Below are 19,183 nucleotides of genomic sequence, written 5' to 3'. Positions count from 1 at the left end.
TGTAATGCAAAATAATAATTAAATTGAATAATTTCGATTCCACGTTTTATTTAGTAGTAATAAAATATTTTTGATTATAGATATATTATACGAGCTAGAGGTCAGTTATGACCGTGAAATTGTAATAACGTATGTTCTAAGTGTTATCTTAGAACGTTTTAGAGCATGCAATTCCATGACCTCATTAACTACGTGATTACGTAAAGAACAACTGACTCGTTTTTTGGAACTGTTCTCTGAAACGAATTGTTCGAAAGAGTCGATTCACGAAATGAGTCTCATTCCCCGTCTCTAGGGCGAAGCGCGCATGCGCAGCTCTCGCCTGTGTCGCTGTCCGCTGCTGTGGTGCTGCTCTAATACTGCTGCGTGGAGCTCTTCTGAGAGGAATCACCTAACGCGAACATGGCGACCCGGGTAAGATATGCATCTATTCGAATTATTCAACGGATAATCTTTTACGATATTCGTCTTTCCACATTATAAACTCTACAGACAGTAGCAGGTGGCGATACGGTCTATTGTGACCACCAATGCAGATCTGCAGCGATATTGGTGGTTTCTGGTTTATGTTACAATTCATAACATGGTAATAAATGGCTACCGCGGGAAGCCTTGAACAATGATAATAATAATACACCCTCAAGAGTGCTCGAATCTCGGTGGTGGCACTTTTCCAGCATTTGGGTGCATCGTTAAAATAGTGGTGATTGGTTGATTCTAGTCTCAGCCCATCGGTAAACAGGCAAAAGCTTAAAATAGAACCGATGAGGTTTCCATTTACTTTAGCCCATCGATAAGGTAAAACGTGAGCCAGCAGGCGGTTGTTTCGTATTAATAATTTAATATCGTTTATATTAATGTATATTTTCAGTAGCCATGTACCGTATTTTGTGCCGCGGAACGCTGTCATGAAGAGTGAAATGACAGAACTGTGCTCCTTCAGCGGATTTAACCTTGACATGGCTCGCGTAATGCTCACTTAAGCTCATCTCACAACACACAACACACGCTCGCGATGAATGAGCAAGCCTGCGATTTCCCGTCTAAAATCGCGCATTCGCGTCAAAATCCCCACAGAAACACATTGCTCCCATCAATACGAATGTATCTTGTGCGCAAAACTACATCACTCCCTGTCCGTGCTGCAGGATGGAGCTCTGTAGGTCTGAACTGATGCTTTGCTTCTCATTGAGAATAATGCTTTCAAAATGGCATCATTGTCTTTAGTTTTATTTGTGGGTAATCTGAGATTCATTTAAGCCCTTGTTTAATTTCCCACCTATTTATTTACTTATGTTTACTTTATAATTTATTTTAATGATAATTTCATGATTTATAAATATTGGAGATCATGTAGTTCATATACTCTCTAAATGCAATGCAGTATTAATATAGGGACCTCTGCTCAATCTGGAATTAAACCAAACCATGCTGCTTTTGTCTGATCAGCGGTTAGCTGGCCTTCCTGACTGAGCCTGGTTTCACCCAATTTCTTTACTTATTTATTTTCTCATTTTCTGTCTCCGATGCAGTTTTGGCAAACTTGCCACTGACACTTTTGGCTAGCTTGGTTGGGGACACAATTTCTGGCAACGTTGTTGACTGCACAGACACTATAGGAAGAGAACTGAACTGAGCTGGACGATGGACATTGCTGAATACAACAATGAACTGATTTTAACTGATAAACTGATTGTTTTCCATTGTGCTCTTGCATTATCAGCACACACTTTTCCAGTTTAACACTGCAAAGCTGCTTCGACACAATCTGTATTGTATAAAGCACCAGATAAATAAAGATAACTTGACTTTAATAATAAACCACAATAGGTATTATTGTGGTATGTAATGGAAAATTAGGCACAACCAAAATGCAATAAAAATAAACAACTTGATCCATTAAATTATTTATCTTTTATGCAATCTGCCTCTGTCATAATTGTTCTATGTTTGTTTGTGTGTGTGTGTGTGTGTGTGTGTGTGTGTGTGTGTGTATATATATATATATATGTACCGTATATGTGCATAAAAGATGGCAGATTATATAGTCACAGTTTACTATAGCTGTCACTGTATTTAATGGCTTTAGTATGCTTAAGGTAGGACAGAACATGCCAGTGAAAGAGCAGGTGAAAGCTGTTCAGAAATGTGTAAATGCCTGTCACACACCCACGAACAACTGTAAGAAAAGATTAGCATTTATGAGTCACACAAGTGTCAGTGAGCATCATGTTCTGAAGAAGAGTATAAATCAAGATGAGAATGGAAAGAGTGAACATTGGGAAATCTGTTATTCAGGTTGTGTTTGCTGAGATGCCAATCTCATCAGAACAAATTTTTGATTCTTTTGATCAATAATGAGATATTTCTTGTAAGTTGCACTGATCAAACTAGACCAAGGCAGACGAACTCTGTATGGGTATCCTTCACCCACAGAGTTTAGCTCAGTGTTAAATGACTGAATACTTTCACTGGCTTCTCACAGAGAGTATGAATGATACACAGTCTGGTTGTGTCTATCATAATGCACTCTAGATGTATGTGAGATACAGGGTGAGTTCTGCTCGATATCTGTTAGGATGAACTGAAGGAAGAATATGAGATTTTCCTTTGTGAGTTTCACCCATGAGCACTGGTTGTCTATTAAGAGAATTTCCCCTTTATATCCCATTTCCTCTGCTTTAAATAAATGCTTCTTGCTTCTGTAGCACTAATATAGATTGCTTTATTTATTTAATAAAAAATGGCTACCAAATCTTTTTATATTAGTGAAAAGGCTTCTGTGAGCATCAAAAAGTAGCATGGGCACTAGAATAACTGGCATAATAATAACTGGCAAGCTCTATTAAATTTGAATGAATAATTTATATTGTTGAGAAATCCAGCCCATCACTTGTGGCTCTAATCAAAGGCCTGCATGAAAGTTATGAATGCCATTTAGCTAATTACAATGAGGTTTATTATCATCTATACATTTAAAGCAGCATTTTGACATTCATTTCTTTTTTTTAAGTCTTTTAAAACCAGTCTTTGTGGACATTAATGGTTTATTGCTTCAATTAACTGACAAGCATCAATCTTCCTCATGCAATTATTTTACATCAAGCAGCTAAATGCATGCCAAAAAAATCAAGTAAAATGAATTAAAATAAACTGATCAGAAATGATTTAAAGTTTTCTCTCAGTCCCGGAAATCACTAAAATCTTCCTCTGGGGTAATTAAAAGCAAGTGATAAATTGGAAAAGCTTGAAATGTGTTTCAGAAATGGCAAGTCTTGTTCTAACAGTGATATAAAATTTACATTACATGTTCATTTTTTTATTCACCTTTTTACATTTTCTTTCTTATTTTTCTTTAAACTGCTTTGATTGTAGTTTTTCTCAGAATGGTTTTCAGTTTAAGCCTGTTAAACTATAATAATAACATGGTACACGTGGTACACATGGTATCGTTCTGTTTATTATAAGAGTGTGCTGCTGTTTTGTCGTCTGCTATAAATGCTCAAACTCTTTAAAGTCAGGTGGATTCTGACTGGTTGTCAGTGCTTTTATTGTGCAAAAGTGGTTCTATTGTTGTCGTTATAGTTGTGGTGTGGATTGCCCTATTCTCACAGAATTTGAATGATAATTAAACTATATAGTTATTATAGTTACCGTCCTTGGTTTTGAGTTTGAAGTTTAGTCTTTTGCAGTTGACTAATCAGGAAGCTTGAATGCATAATTTCTATAATGGGTTATGTTTTTTTTTTTTTTTGCATTAATCTTCTTGTTTTGCATGCTGTGATATAAGGATCATCCTTCATTAAGGGTGATACATCAGGGGTACAATCCATAAACCAAAAGTAATACAAGCCACCCCTACATCCCAGTGTAATCCAATAGTCTAACCATTTGAGCCATCTGTGACATCCAGAAATCTCTGTATTGATTGAATTTTTGTTTGTCTGTTGATCTTAACTCTGCCACTTATGAAATGGCCAATTAAACTAATAATGCTTCATCATATGCTCAGGGTAGATAAAGTCATTAGCTGGTTACAAGAGCAGTTGTTTTCAGCCCTGTGACAGGACGTCCTCTCTGCAGTCAGGAGTTTCTTTTCAACAGTATTGATCAGACTTCTCCTCATTCCTCAATGAATATCTCTCTAGAGGCCCAGTCTCATTATACATGGATAGTGGTGCTGCTTGAAATAGATTTTTACTCACAACACTGACTGATGAAATGGCATGCAGCATTTTATTTAGTAAATTCAGTTTTGAATTATACTGCGGTTGTCTTTTTCAAAGCTTATTTATTTGCTCATACATAGGCTACATTTATTTGATCAAAAATACAGTAAAACGGTAATATTGTGAAATAATATTGCAATTGAAAATAATAAATGTCTAAAGGTGTAATAAATGTCTCAATAATAAATGTCTAAAGGACTCACTTTCCTCATGCAGTTGTCCACTGCGTGAGGAAAGTGAGTCGTCCACTGCGTGAGGAAAGTGTGTATACAGATGGACCGCCGGCCAATCAGTGGTAAACTCAGTAGCTACTGGCAATTGTATAATGAATTCCCGTGACAAGTCAGTCAGCCCTATTTTTGGACCTTCTGGCCCCCCATACATTAAACCCTTTTAATGCATCTTTTCATATTTCATATGACTGACAAAAGGACATATACATTCCACTACCATATCAGGGTTTGGTTCACCTGTGCTTTGCCTTTGCTGATCCTTCAAACACACTTGCAGTTAATCCTGATTCTGCTCTGCATACTGCCTCATGCTGCACACTCTATTGTGTCTCAACCACATGCTGTCTTTGGCTCAGTGTGGTGCTGGCTGTCTCAACTGTTTGTTTTATGTCCTTCTGCCCTACCTCTTGCTTGCGTGCATTCATTGGCCTCCAAGGTTGTAATATTTTTCAAGGTATGTATGCTTTCCGAATACCCTCTGCCTCTGCTTGTCTCGCTTGCCAGATTGAGCTCTATGCTTCCCTTACATTAGCTTTCTGCATTGCCCTTAGTGTCCTGAGAGCTGACAGGCTGTAACACCTGTTGCCATGACACAACGTGGTAACAACGACTCGAGGGAGCACTACAGCGTTACAATGCCCAAACTGCGTCACAATGCCATAGACACAAACCATCCAACTCAAGATCGTCTGGCTCTGTTCTCACTCTCAGGACAAAGAAATGTTGATTTGAGGTTGAGTACTAAAGCTATAACGACTGAATGGTGTGAGGGCCTGTGGTGAGTTTATTGTGCATGCTGGCAGGAAGACATGGATTATTGCTATTCTGACCTGCAACTAAAGTAGGTCTAAATCCTGGACTGGTCTTCGTTAATGGGATTATGTTTGCCTGTTGAGTTAACATCCACACCCAGGCTTTGAATCAGATATGAGCCCTCAAAGAGCCATTTGCTGTCCTCTAGTTCTGCTTCCTGGCCTCACACTGGAATAAAACCAAAATTTTGCCTTTACATTTTTGTTTCAATGGAATATTGCAGTGTTAATTAAAAGAAATGATTTATCTGGGAAGATCATTACGTCATTTAAATCATCATCATTTTTATTTTTTTATTATTCATTTGTCCTCGTTATCTTTCATTAAAATCACTCTTCTCTGATGACATGTGCACTGTCCTCCTCTCCAGCAATCTGTCAGTCACCATTTTCAATTCAAAAGTAGCAAATACCCAACTTTTAATTGAATCTCTAAAAAGTATATATAATGGAACTATACATAAGCACCTAATATGTACCCTAATATGTACCCTAAAGTGCATCCAGCTCCGGGGGGGTTAATAAAGGCCTTCTGAAGTGAATCGATGCATTTGTGTAAGAAAAATATCCATATTTAAAACTTTACAAACCATAATCTCTAGTTTCTGCTAACTGTTGTGAGCACGTTTACAAGAGAGTGGCATTCCAGCGGATGACGAAGGACGTAGGTGTACCGTAAGCACCGGTGAGAAGTGACGAATGCACGACATTTACTTTATGATGGATGGAAGCTTTTTTTGACCTCCATTCTCTACCATTATAAAGTTTGGAAGAGCCAGGACATTTTTAATATAACTCTGACTGTATTTGTCTGAAAAAAGAAAGTCATACACACCTAGGATGGCCTGAGGATGAGTAAATCAAGAGGTAGTTTAATTTTTGGGTGAACTATCCCTTTAAGTAGCACTTTGAATCTTATAATGGTATAAAGTTTATTTTGTCTGAGAGTGTTATTAACTTTCCAGAATTCTAAGTGTAGGTTACATTTTCTGTGTTTATTTGTATTAAGTTTAAGTTTTTTTCATCATGTGCTGTTCTATAGGCAAGTGCTCTTCATTATGTACAGAAAAAGCATTGCCATGTTTTCATTAACAAGTCATTGTTAAATTATCGCAATGGACTGATGTTTATTGTCACAATTTTCAGGATAATACTACGTACAATGCTTTACAATACTAAATCTTTAGGATGCTAAACCTCTGATATTTCTCATAAAATGTTCCAAGAATTCTGAAACATTTAGGAGTAATTCTCTCTCTCTTTATGTATCTCATAATGTTAATTATTAAACGTTACTAGAAATAAGCAGTAACTTTGATTAATAAATGCAGTGAAATCATTTAAGTTCATGTAATGTGACTTGAACTACCTGGAAATGCAAAAATCTATTAAAAAGGTTTTTATAAATCTGAGCTATGTAGATTTTGTTCTCTTAATCTCGAATTGTTTACACTGAAGCTTTGTTTTCTTGTGGAGTCATTCATTATCTTTCTGTTTGTAGCACTCTGTTCTTTTCATATACCATATACCCAGATGGGAACAGTGTGCAGCCCTGCTTTTCCATTCGCTCTCCTTTTTCTTTTTCTTTTTCTTTCTTTTGTAGTCTGTTTTATTTATGGTTCTTTGGCTGGTTGCAGCCAAAGAAGGAGCAAATAAAGCTAGAATACCCATGAACCTTCACTGTCAGTCTTTGCTTCAAATATTTATTTGTCTTTTATGTTTCTCATTTACCCATCTTTAACGCATTAGGTGAATGCTGCTCTCTTGTAGACAGATTTATGATTATATTTTTTGCTACTGTTCCCTTGCCTTTTTGTTTATTGCCTCATGTGTTGTTATCCAACACGGTTTATGTCTAACCCCTAGTATTATTGGTTTGGGGTTTGTAGAATATCTATTGCAATAAAACATGATGCATGTGATCCTGAAAGGGATGATTAGATGAGATCTTTAAAAGACTATAAGTTTTTAGCTTGCACAGTAAAAAACAGCTTTCCATCTTGCTGTTTTGCACCATGGGATTTCCTATTTTAAAACTCTGCAGAGAATCATGGGAACTCTATCATATGGTGTGGTTTAAATTTTTCATGATGAGAAAAAGCTTTTCACATGAGAAATGACACCCAGTGAGCTAATAGGCTATAGAAAGACGCAAATATTAAAGCTGAAGTGTGTAATTTCTGTGCCACTAGCGCCACCAAGTGAAACTACAAAGTTGCTAGTTCTCAAACAGGTTTCCCTGAAGACTCTCCTTAAATGCCATTGGTCAGTCAGTCACATAGTCCCGCCCCCCAGTCCATGCCATTGGTTGAGCCAATGTTGTTCTGTTTTGCTGCTCAAATAAATGTGCCACAGATTTGTACCTCTCTCTGCTATTAACTGAACAGAAGAAAAATAATTACACACATCACCTTTAAGCTTCAACATCAATAACCAGATGTCTTGTTCGCATGAAGGCAAACTTCTCTTCTGCTTCTCACCATCTTACTCTCTCTCTTTATAATTATCTGTCTCTGTGCAGACGATGCAAGCTGCTCGATGCCCGACAGATGAGCTGTCACTGACGAACTGTGCAGTTGTGAGCGAGAAAGACTTGCAGTCTGGGCAGTGAGTATTTACCCACACCACAGATTCATCACATTTGCATACGGAAATCAATCAAATGATACGACGGCCAGTAGATACTTCGCAATTTAGCATTATTGTAGATAGGAAATTATTCTATATATATTATACATAATGTTATAATGTTATTCAGGTGAAGTGAATAATATTGATTATATTGTTGCAATGGCACCAGTCAAGGGGTGGGATAAACAGTATTAGGCAGCAAAAAGTGAACAGTCAGTTCTTGATTTTTATAAGTTTGATATGATATTAATACTTTGACAAGGGCCAAATTGTGATGGCTAGACGACTGGGTCAACGCATCTCAAAAATGGCATGTCTTGTGGGGTGTTCCCTATTCACAGCTCCTACCAAAATGGTGCAAGGACGACCGGTGAACCGGCATCAGGGTCATTGACGCCCAAGGCTCACTGATCCACATGGGGAGCAAAGGCTAGCCTGTCTAGTCCAATAACATAAAAAAATATTGTAGCTCAAACCATTTAAAGAATTGCTGGCCATTGATAGAAAGGTGTCAGCCAGTTTGTTTTGATGGGGCCGACGGTCTTAATGACCTTGATGACCCCTGTACACTGCTAAAAGCGCTAAGAAATGAAAGTGACCAAAGTGTAACATTTCATACGTCATAACATTCAGTTCTCATGGATTTAGTAGAAAGTTTATTTCTTTTAGGTTTAGTATAAAAAAAAGCCTAAACATGATTTATAAGTGAATAAATACCTCTAAAAATCTACTCTATGGGGCAAATACTGCCCCTTAATAAAGACGTTTTTGTCATGGACTCCTGACAATGGATACTCATTAATCATATGTAATGTGTAGTACACATTATATTTTTGCAGTTTTATCATATGGGTGTATCTAACACTGTAGGGAAAGTGTCCTGAATGCTGAATCTTTCCAGACATTAACTCAGGCCGACAGAGTCTGCCGCAGTGCCTCTTGCTGATGCCTCATGTCCAAGAATATCACAGCATGAGGGCTGATTTGTGTGGGTTTGTGTCGACATATTATTGATGTATGGCATGTTAGTGTGTGATGTAAATTGATATATCCTGTAATAAATAGTAAAAATATATTTAAAAAAATATATATACATAATATATACACTTTAATCCAAAGTAAATTACAAGAATTAGTATTATATATAATAATAATCATTACTAAATTATTTAATTATTATTCATTACTATTATTTTATTTTTTGGGTGGAAAAAAAATAAATAAAAGTAGTGGTCAAAGCTTCCAGTTAGACCCTAACCATTAAGTCATCACATGTATAAATATATTATCCATGATTATGATTAACCTGTGCTTAAACTGAATGAATTGTCATTCACATATAATCCAATATGCTAATCTCAGATTGTGTTGGATTGGTGCAGTTGTAAATGTGGGGGAAAACTGCCCTTTTTACAAGTTAAAGTGAAATTTCGGACATAAAACCACCATAGTTTCTGTTAAACATTGTATTTTTTGATCCGTGTGTCATTAGAAGTTGAATATCTTCTGCCTCTCTCGCCAGGCATGTGACTGTGAGGACAACACCCGCTCACAAGTTTTTGTTCACAGTGAAGTGTCACCACTCTGTGATTCCTGGGACCATCGCTTTCAGTTTGCCACAGGTACAAGACTCCTGCCAAGATCTTTTACTTTTGACACAACAGAAGACAAACACATCACATTTTAGCCCAAACAACAGCTAACCCAACAGATTGAAATGGCTAGGTCACCTGTACGATGTTTTTTCTTCTGTGGAATTTTAAAGAAGTTATTCTGAAGAATGCTGATAACCAAACAATTTTGGTTGCCACTGACTCCCATTGCATGGACAGAAATATTCCTGAAAATATATTATTTTATGTTCCACAGTAGAAATAGCTGGTTTGGAATGACACAAGAATAAATCATGAAATCGTTTTCATTTTTGGGTGCACTGTCCCTTTAAGTAAAGTTAATCAGACAGTGCTTATATTTTTACAAGCAGCAACGTTTTGCTGCTTTATTCATTTTCTTCTTTTTCTTAAAGAGGAAATGGGCAGGCCTCTCCATCGGACAAGAAATAGAAGGTGTGTACATCGCTCGTGGATGAACATTTGCAACAAAAAGACATTTTTTAGATCAAATAATATAAAAATAAAATGCATTTTTTCCAGTGGCCAACTACAACTTTGACAAATCCAAGCAGTGCATTGGTGCCATGACCATTGAGATTGACTTCCTGCAGAAGAAGAGCACTGACTCCAGTCCCTACGACTCAGACAATATGGCTGCTGAGTTTATTCAGCATTTCAATAATCAGGGTTTCACTGTGGGGCAGCAGGTCAGAATCACGTCACAAGAACTGAATAAATGGTATCTGATGTTTAATTATACATGCTCATTTTTGATTCTCCTCTGCTTTTCCTGTCGTAGCTGGTCTTCAGTTTCTGTGACAAGCTCTTTGGCCTAGTTATCAAAGACATTGAGGCGATGGACTCCAGCATACTGAAGGGCGAACCAGAATCTGGCAAAAAGCAAAAGGTATTGGAAAGAGAACAAAATGTTCTGAATTTGCACTGTAATGTCATTATGAAAATATATGTGAATACACAGTTAATTATCCTTTGTTCACAGATTGAGATCGGCCTGTTGGTTGGAAACAGTCAAGTGATTTTTGAAAAATCAGAGGGCTCGTCTCTTACTCTAGTTGGTGAGTTTTGTCACACTTGACAAAAAGTTTCTATTCATTGTCATATAAACAGCCTTGTAACTCGGCTCCTCCTCTTCACTAGGCAAGGCCAAGACCAAAGAATCCCGTCAGTCGATCATTAACCCCGACTGGAACTTCGAGAAAATGGGCATCGGTGGTCTAGACAAGGAGTTCTCCGATATCTTCCGCAGGGCTTTTGCCTCTCGAGTTTTCCCGCCAGACATTGTGGAGCAGATGGGTATGTGTTGTCTTCACTTTTCATTTTGTTGTGTAATCTTGTAAAAAGCATCCATTGACCAGAACGGTCCATTTATGTTGATATTTGTAATTACTCAGATGCATTGATTGTGGGTCATGTGTTTTGGGGAGTTTCTGTTGTAAAAGTGAGTTGTTTTCTCTGCAGGGTGTAAGCATGTGAAAGGCATCCTGCTCTTTGGTCCTCCTGGCTGTGGTAAAACACTGATGGCCAGGCAAATCGGTAAGATGCTGAATGCCAGAGAGCCAAAGATAGTCAACGGACCAGAGATCCTCAACAAGTATGTTGGTGAATCTGAGGCCAATATTAGGAAACTGTTCGCAGATGCTGAGGAGGAACAGAAAAGGGTGAGATGACAAAACGCCCTCTTAAACACACCATCCTCATGATACCATACATTACTATACTATAGCATACCATGCTGTCTTCTGTTGCTTCATTATAATTCTGTGGTTTTCTGTGCAGTTGGGTGCTAACAGTGGCCTGCATATCATCATCTTTGATGAACTGGATGCAATCTGTAAGCAGCGTGGTACAGGTGCCAGCAGCACAGGTGTGCACGACACTGTGGTCAACCAGCTCCTGTCCAAGATCGACGGAGTGGAGCAGCTCAACAACATCCTTGTCATCGGTGAATAGCAGCAGTTATTATATGTTCTGTTGCTTTGCAATACTAGGTGGTCATAACAGAACTCTTAATCTATGACTGCAGATAAATACTACATACCACATACATACCATACTACTGTACATACTACATATATAACTTTTTTTTTTTGCAAATGTAAATTGACTTAAAAAAAAAGATTGATTAATGTACCAAAAGGTCTGTAGTTTTCATGAATAATATCAAAAATGCATATATTACATTTATATAATAAATTATTTTTGATTGTTATTAAAAGCTAAATATTTTATAATAATAATAATAATTATTATTATTATTATTATTAGAATATTATTTAATTATTAGTAGTATAGTATTTAGCTATTTCTATTTAAGTTTATAACTAATCTAATGTGGCTTGAAATAAGTGATTGATTATTGGGCAAAAATAGCTTTAGATTTTAATAATAATAATGATAACAATGATTATAATTATGTAATATTATCATTATTATTATTAAAAACTAAAAATTTCAATATAACAATAAAAAGAATACATTTTTCATAAACTAATTTACATTTTTTTTATACATATTTTTATTACATGATTATTATTATTTAATTACTGTCAGGGTTTTATTACATTATTCATAATAAAAGTCACTGCAAATGTCAAATATTCTTTTTTTTTCTAACCTGTGCACTTGTCTTTATCTGAAAGGCATGACGAACAGGCCTGATCTGATAGATGACGCTTTGATGAGACCTGGTCGATTTGAAGTAAAGATGGAAATTGGTAGGACCTTGCTCTTTGTTCAGCAACCAAGCAAACGAAATAAATAGATAAATTCAACACTCTCTCTATCTTGGTTCATTCTTACCCATTTGTCTACGTCTCATCACCCAGGTTTGCCAGATGAAAATGGCCGTCTTCAGATCCTGAACATTCACACAGCGAAGATGAGAGAGTTTAACCTTCTGTCTAATGATGTGGATGTTAAAGAACTGGCTGCTGAGACCAAGAACTACAGTGGAGCTGAACTGGAGGGCCTGGTCAGAGCTGCCCAGTCTACTGCCATGAACCGCCACATTAAGGTAAAAAGTACTATATATTGATCTATGCATCTTTCATAATATCCCATTTGAAAGGTCTAAGCTCGTGCTGAACTGTATCCCAGGCCACATCTACTGTAGAAGTGGACATGGAGCGAGCAGAAAAGCTGCAAGTCACTCGATCAGATTTCATGGGGTCCTTGAATAATGACATTAAACCTGTAAGTATCTTCCTTGTTGGATAATTGATCGTTTTCATCAGCGGAAGGACTAAAGAATTCAGAGAGTCATTCGTAGTTGAACTGGTCAAATGAAACCATGTCCTCTTTTAAATTTGTCAGGCTTTTGGCACCAACCAGGAAGACTATTCCAGTTACATCATGAACGGCATCCTTCAGTGGGGTGATCCAGTGACCCGAGTGCTGGAGGATGGAGAGCTGCTGGTGCAGCAGACTAAGAACAGTGACCGCACCCCACTTGTGTCTGTGCTTCTCGAGGGTCAGCTTTCATTTTTACCTTCATCAAGTAGAAAGAACATTGTAAGGATGATCCATGAATGTCCTATGCTAACATTATAAAAACATTATGCAAATATTAACATCTCAAGGACCATATGAAAATGTTGTTCCAAGAAAATTATCATAAGGATGTTGAATGAATGTTGCTCTCAGAACATTACACAATATTCAGGAGATATTAAAAGCATAGTAAGGATGTTCTGAAAATGTTCTCACAATGTTTTATGCTAACATTACAAAAACATTCAGCAAATATTATCAACATCATAAGAATATTTTAAAAAAAAAGTTGTTCTGATTAAGTTTTCTGTCAATATGTTCAATGTTCATGATTTATCATCAAGTAATAAGAACACTACACAAAGCGAACATCTAATGTAGAAATGTTATAGGAAAGTTAAGAATGTTTTGTTCTAATATAACACATGAATGTTAGTGAGAGTTGTGGGAACACTCACTGTAAGGATATTCTCTGTGCTCAACCCCGATGTAGACTTTGCAGTTCTGACAGATCATGTTTTTTTGCCTCAGGACCACCTCACAGTGGGAAGACAGCTCTGGCCGCCAAAATCTCAGAGGACTCGCAGTTCCCGTTCATTAAGATCTGCTCTCCAGACAAGATGATTGGCTTCTCAGAGATCTCCAAATGCCAGGCGATCAAGAAGGTTAGTGGTAACATATTGCGTGCTCTTAAATTTGAATACAATCTTAATAAACATTTGAGAGTTTTATACATTTTAATATAATAAATCAACATATAATCTGTTCACATTTGGTCAGAGTTGTTGCTTTGCACACCATCGTAACAAATGTTCAATATTACTTCTCAGGTCTTTGACGATGCTTACAAGTCTCAGCTGAGCTGTGTTGTGGTTGATGACATTGAGCGTCTGTTGGGTTAGACCGTTTTATTATTTAAATTGTTGATTTTTATTTATTTTTTGAATGCAGACATTATTGCTGTTTGCACTATTAACAGCATACTATTAATTATGTGCGGTGAAACAGATTATGTGCCGATTGGTCCTCGATTTTCCAACCTGGTTCTTCAGGCCATGCTGGTCTTGCTGAAGAAGACTCCACCTCATGTAAATCTGATGTTTTTATATGTGCATCTGTAACAGTGGTTTACTCTTTTTATTCTGTCACTTCACACGCGTTTATCTATGTACTGTAAGTGTATTAGATTATGGGAATAACATGCCTGGTGTTCTTCTCTTGATCTAAAGGGCCGTAAGCTGCTGATCATCGGTACCACCAGCCGTAAAGACGTGCTGCAGGAGATGGAGATGCTGGATGCATTCAGCACCACCATCCATGTGCACAATATCTCCAGTGGTGAACATCTGGTTGAAGCTCTAGAGGTGAGATGAGACGAAACCAAAGTCAGAGCTTCTTTTTAAGCTGATGTGTTCTACAAATGTAAGAAAACCTAGTATCGAGCTATGCAAGATACATGACATAAAATCAGGAGATTCAGGATGTTATTTCAGCGTTATAGTTTATTTAATGTTTTTTCAGCATTAGCCAGTAGAGGGCGATACCACTCTTCTGGCACTTCATTTACAGGCACAAAATGTTACACTCATACTTATCTTTTTTCTATTCATTCCAAGCTCCTGGGCAGCTTCACAGATGCTGAGCGAACCACCATCGCCCAGAATGTGAAAGGAAAAAGAGTGTGGATTGGCATTAAAAAGCTTCTCATGCTTATAGAGATGTCTCTACAGGTAAGCTTCATCTGTGTTTACCTCAGAACGAGGCAAGACAAAGTCTGCAAATATTATTGTGGACTATTAAGAGTCACTCATCTTTGGATTTGTTTCCAGTGTTCATCTGTAAATTTTCTCTAGAAACTAGAAATGTAGAAATAGAACTTGAAACTTAATGAGCTCAAGTAGTTTTCCAACATACTTTTTGAAAGGCGGTCTAAACAGTTACATTTTTATAGCTGTTTCATGCACAGAAGAACCTCACACTACATCTAAAGTGCCTTCTAGCAATCTCATGAGCTCTCTTCATCTCGTGACATGCAGGGAACCATATACGTGAAAATGAAAGTTTATTTATAGCATGTTGTGTTTACTCTCCTCTCTAGATGGATCAGGCGTACAGAGTCAGCAAGTTCCTCACTCTACTCAAAGAAGAGGGAGCGTGAGTACTCACTACTATAATAATATGTTGCATATCTGGCACATCAATGTCTAATAAAAGAGTTATTGCCACCGACTCACTGGATCATGATCCTGACGAGGAATTAAACAGGCATTAAGCTTGCTTTATATTTGATTTTGTTAATTGACAGGCTGGATGAAAACAATCACATCCGAATTTAACACTGCTGGTGAAAACTGATGGTAAGGGTGTCATGGTAACTATGTGTGCTGTATTCAGAGCCATCAGATTAGTTGCTTTGACATTTTTTGATCCTTAGTTTTTCCCTTAAAGACACAGAACCTAAAAACTAGAGTCCTGTAGCCATTCCAAGCCAGCCTGATCTCTTCATGTGCTTTAATAACTGCTTTGAGTAGTTTTGGGTCAGTAAGATTTATTTTTCTGCAAGGATGCATTCAACATTAAAGCCATTGAGAATGTTACAAAAATGTAAATTTCACACAAATGTTTCATAAAAAATATTAAGCAGCACGACTGCTTTGGCATCACATGAATAAATTACATTTTAAAATAAATGCAGCTTTGGTGATACTTTTAAAAATCGTATTGACCCCAAACCTATGAACATCACTGTATAAAAGAAAATGTAATGCTGTATTTACTAAATATGTTACACCACACATTTAAATATTCAAGTGAGACAATTAATCAACTATTAGCTTTATGACATATAAGATTGTTTAGATCTTCCTGCTCAGGGCCTGCAGAGGTCAGACCTTTCCACTGCGAATCATCGCAGTCTAGTGAAAGTCAACATGCTGTTTCCAAATAATTTTACTTCTAGAATCTGACATATTTTCAGATGAAACAGAATATTCAAGAAAGGAAAAATGTATGAATATTGACTTTTCTATAACATGTTTTATCATCAACCAATCCTTTAGATGCAGAGTAAAAGAATATAACATGAATGTTTTTAGTATAAGTCAGATAGTAGGGTTGATTTTGAATACATATTGACATTATCTCTTAGAAAAACAGTCAGTATTGGTAATGATTGACTTTCAGATGGCAGCCATCAAAGTCACAGAGTCTGTGTGCCAGAGCTTGTCTGTAATTTGGACTGTACCCAAACACCAAGAGGCCGAAGTGAAACCCAAAACCAACTGACATACAGTACACACTCCCACAGAGTAAACACTCCTCATACTCCATCCTTCTCTCTGCAGAGATAGTGGTTTATACGAGTAACAGAGGACAGGAGAGAGGTTCCTCCCAACTGCATGTTCCCCTGGCAACTATGAGCAAACTCCACCCAAACCACACCCTTACAATACTGATAACCTGGCAGAGGTCACACAGCCGTCCCTCATATCAAACCAAAAGCAAATATCGTCTTGTGCATTGTGTAAGATTTCTGTACCCTGCTTGTTTACAAAAATATATCCATTTCAGTCTACTCAAAGCCATGAAGATGTAAAAAAAATCTGATTAAAAAACATGTACATATGCTGCTGGATGCAAAACATATATAGCATATCTATATCATGCAATTTATGAATCTCTAAGTAGGATATAAGAAAGCTGTTGGTGTGTGTGTATATACAGTTGTGAAGATGAGCCGTGCTGTCTGTAGTGTGCATACGCTGAACCCTTCCTTTGTGATTGTGTTGTGGTAACACAACAAGAAAACAATATAGATCACAGTGTTACTTGATATTGTACATAAGTTGAAAATATGAAGAGTTCGATTTGTTTCAGTTTTATGTAGATTCAGTTTACAGTGTTAGAGCTGTTAATATATAGTATATTCATGTTAACTAGTGTTGCAGAAGCCAGAACATTGAGAACAACCTTGATCAGTTGTACAGGGGATAGATAAGCTGTTGTCACTACATGAGTGTCTGTTGGTGTGTGTGTGTGTGTTTCATTTAGTGCATCAATAAAATGCTACAGATCAGCTTTAGTTTTATGAACTAATTTGTGTGGCTGTATTTATCTGTGTAAGTGTAGTGTGTGTAGATATTGTTTTTATGTTGTTTTATGTATTTATTAGTTTTTTGCCTGCCCATTCATTCATATGGTTTCTGTGACCAGTGTTCAATGTCCAGAGCTCTTTGATCTGTTATGACTATTGGAGATGTGTGGCCCAGATGCAAAATTGTGTTACTGCAATATGAATAATAAAAAAAGGCTCCCACAAAGAGTTCAATTGTTTTTGTGTTGTGAAGATTCATTCCAATGATGTGCTAGTGTATAGCCACCTCAACAGAGGAAATATGGGATCATAACATTGATATGTATTTATTTATTTATCCTTGCAAACATAACAAACAACTCCAAGTAAAATATACTTACTGTATAAGTTCAAACTTTAATTTCTACAAGCTTAAATTGAGTACTAATATAGAATTTACTTAATTTTGTTTTTTTCAATCTTGCCTTAACTTATTTAATGTAGAAATTACATATGTATTTATGTAGTAGCCTATTTACTATTGTAATCTTTACCAAAACATCATTTTAATCAGTGCATGGGGTGCAAAAGGAAGTTTAGGACGATCTGCTCTTAAAAGCACTGCACGACGTCTACTGCAGCAGAAAGAACAAGCCTAGCAACAAGCATTTCTAGAGTTAATAAACCGGTCTAATATCTGCAGCTGTCCATGTGCTAGAGATTCATCCTTCAGTACAAGTGGAAGAAAGTGTTCTGAAAGGCTGTCCTTGATTTGATGTTTACTTCAACAATTCTAATTTACTTCAGGTACAAATGTGGGTGGAATTGTTTACTTCAACATCTTTAACTGATAGATATAGTGACATTTTGAATGAAAACAACAAGTTTATGAAGTTGTTAATTCACGAAGTTGTAATTTTTCTATCTTAAATTTATTCTCTGAAAAACGTGATGCTGACAGGTCAATCGCAACATTCAGCGGTCAGATATTTTCCTAACTACATCCGGTGCTACTTTTGTGTTTCTTGTATCACACCATATTCTCTTTTTCATAAAAAAAAGCAATAGTACCATCTTGTGGTTCAGTTTAACAATTGTAATGACCTCCAAGGGCTTAAAAGGTTAGTTCACCCAAAAATGAAATTAACCCATAAATTACTCACCTTGAAGTCATCCAAGGTGTAGCTATATGACTTTCTTCTTTTAGATAAATCCAGTCAGACGAATCCAGTTATTTAAAAAAATTGTCTATGATCTTTCAATTGGTTGATGCCACTCAGCGGGTGTTGCTTTTTTAATAAAAAGCACATCCATTAAAAAAAAGTGTCTCACATGGCCCCGGTGGGTAAACAAAGGCCTTTTGTTGCAAACTGATGTGTTTTTGTAAGAAAAATATCCATATTCAAACTGTAATAATCACTTTAATCTAGCTTGTGCTCACTGTTGTAAAATGGAAGCAGTCCGGGTGGATGATGCACGAGGTCAGGACTGCGCATGCGCCGGTGAGTCTCGCGAAAACAATCGTATGTTAACAGGAGCAACGGAAGCAAAGTTTCCTTACTTTAGCAAAGGAAAACCAGTCTCCTCTTGGCTTACAGCGAAATCCTCTGACATTCTTCTTTACAAATCCTCATTTTGTACTTCTAATTAGCGACCGTTTTGATCTCTCCGCTGTGTTTCAGCGTGCGTCACTTCTGAGCGGCACATGCGCAAAGCTGACCTCCATACGTCATTCCTTAGCAGATCTGACCCGAACCAGACAAATTAAAGAGTCGATCAGGACTGTGGTTGAAACATGAGCCAAATTCCTCAGCAAGGCAACAGGAGCGTGAACAACCAATGAACGTCCACGATCTGAATCGGGAAAAACGTTCCTTTGTCTCTGGGGAACCACCCCCTCGCGTGAGTTATAGCTGACAGAATTTAACATTTTTCTTAAGAAAGATTGTATTTCTGAAACGATGCATCTTTTTGTAATTTGTCATCGAGATTCGACACAGTCAGACTTACATAAAGTGCGTAAAGAAAAGTTTGTGTGTGTGTTTAGGAATGTGGGTGTTTCGTTTCTCCTTTGAGGCTGCTC

The 19,183-nt window shown here is 37.0% G+C and overlaps 1 protein-coding gene across 2 annotated transcripts; it reads left to right on the top strand.

Annotated features, from left to right (window-relative positions):
- Nucleotides 1-294: 294 nt before the first annotated feature.
- Nucleotides 295-17,351, top strand: nsfa (N-ethylmaleimide-sensitive factor a). 2 transcript variants are annotated; one of them, XM_059558332.1, is made up of 22 exons: nucleotides 295-414; nucleotides 7,796-7,881; nucleotides 9,428-9,527; nucleotides 9,932-9,971; nucleotides 10,059-10,225; nucleotides 10,318-10,425; nucleotides 10,519-10,594; nucleotides 10,677-10,832; nucleotides 10,998-11,197; nucleotides 11,316-11,481; nucleotides 12,179-12,253; nucleotides 12,365-12,552; nucleotides 12,636-12,731; nucleotides 12,852-13,008; nucleotides 13,560-13,693; nucleotides 13,859-13,925; nucleotides 14,037-14,116; nucleotides 14,258-14,392; nucleotides 14,645-14,758; nucleotides 15,127-15,182; nucleotides 15,334-15,385; nucleotides 16,373-17,351. In XM_059558332.1, the coding sequence occupies exons 1-21, from the start codon at nucleotides 403-405 to the stop codon at nucleotides 15,362-15,364; spliced, it is 2,244 nt and encodes a 747-aa protein (XP_059414315.1). In that variant the 5' UTR covers nucleotides 295-402; the 3' UTR covers nucleotides 15,365-15,385; nucleotides 16,373-17,351. The 2 variants fall into 2 exon arrangements, with proteins under 2 accessions (XP_059414315.1, XP_059414316.1); XM_059558333.1 differs by lacking the exon at nucleotides 15,334-15,385.
- Nucleotides 17,352-19,183: the final 1,832 nt, after the last annotated feature.

This window comes from Carassius carassius, chromosome 9, assembly GCF_963082965.1.
Source record: "Carassius carassius chromosome 9, fCarCar2.1, whole genome shotgun sequence".
Classification (NCBI taxonomy): domain Eukaryota; kingdom Metazoa; phylum Chordata; class Actinopteri; order Cypriniformes; family Cyprinidae; genus Carassius; species Carassius carassius.
The sequence above is the reverse complement of the archived record's forward strand: the minus strand, read 5'-3'. Positions and strand labels throughout refer to the sequence as shown.

Excerpts from the sequence above, each read along its gene's own strand:
- nsfa (XM_059558332.1), top strand. Across the intron at positions 14,117-14,257 it reads TGAAGAAGACTCCACCTCAT|GGCCGTAAGCTGCTGATCAT; the intron begins GTAAATCTGATG and ends CTTGATCTAAAG. Across the intron at positions 14,759-15,126 it reads TTATAGAGATGTCTCTACAG|ATGGATCAGGCGTACAGAGT; the intron begins GTAAGCTTCATC and ends TCTCCTCTCTAG.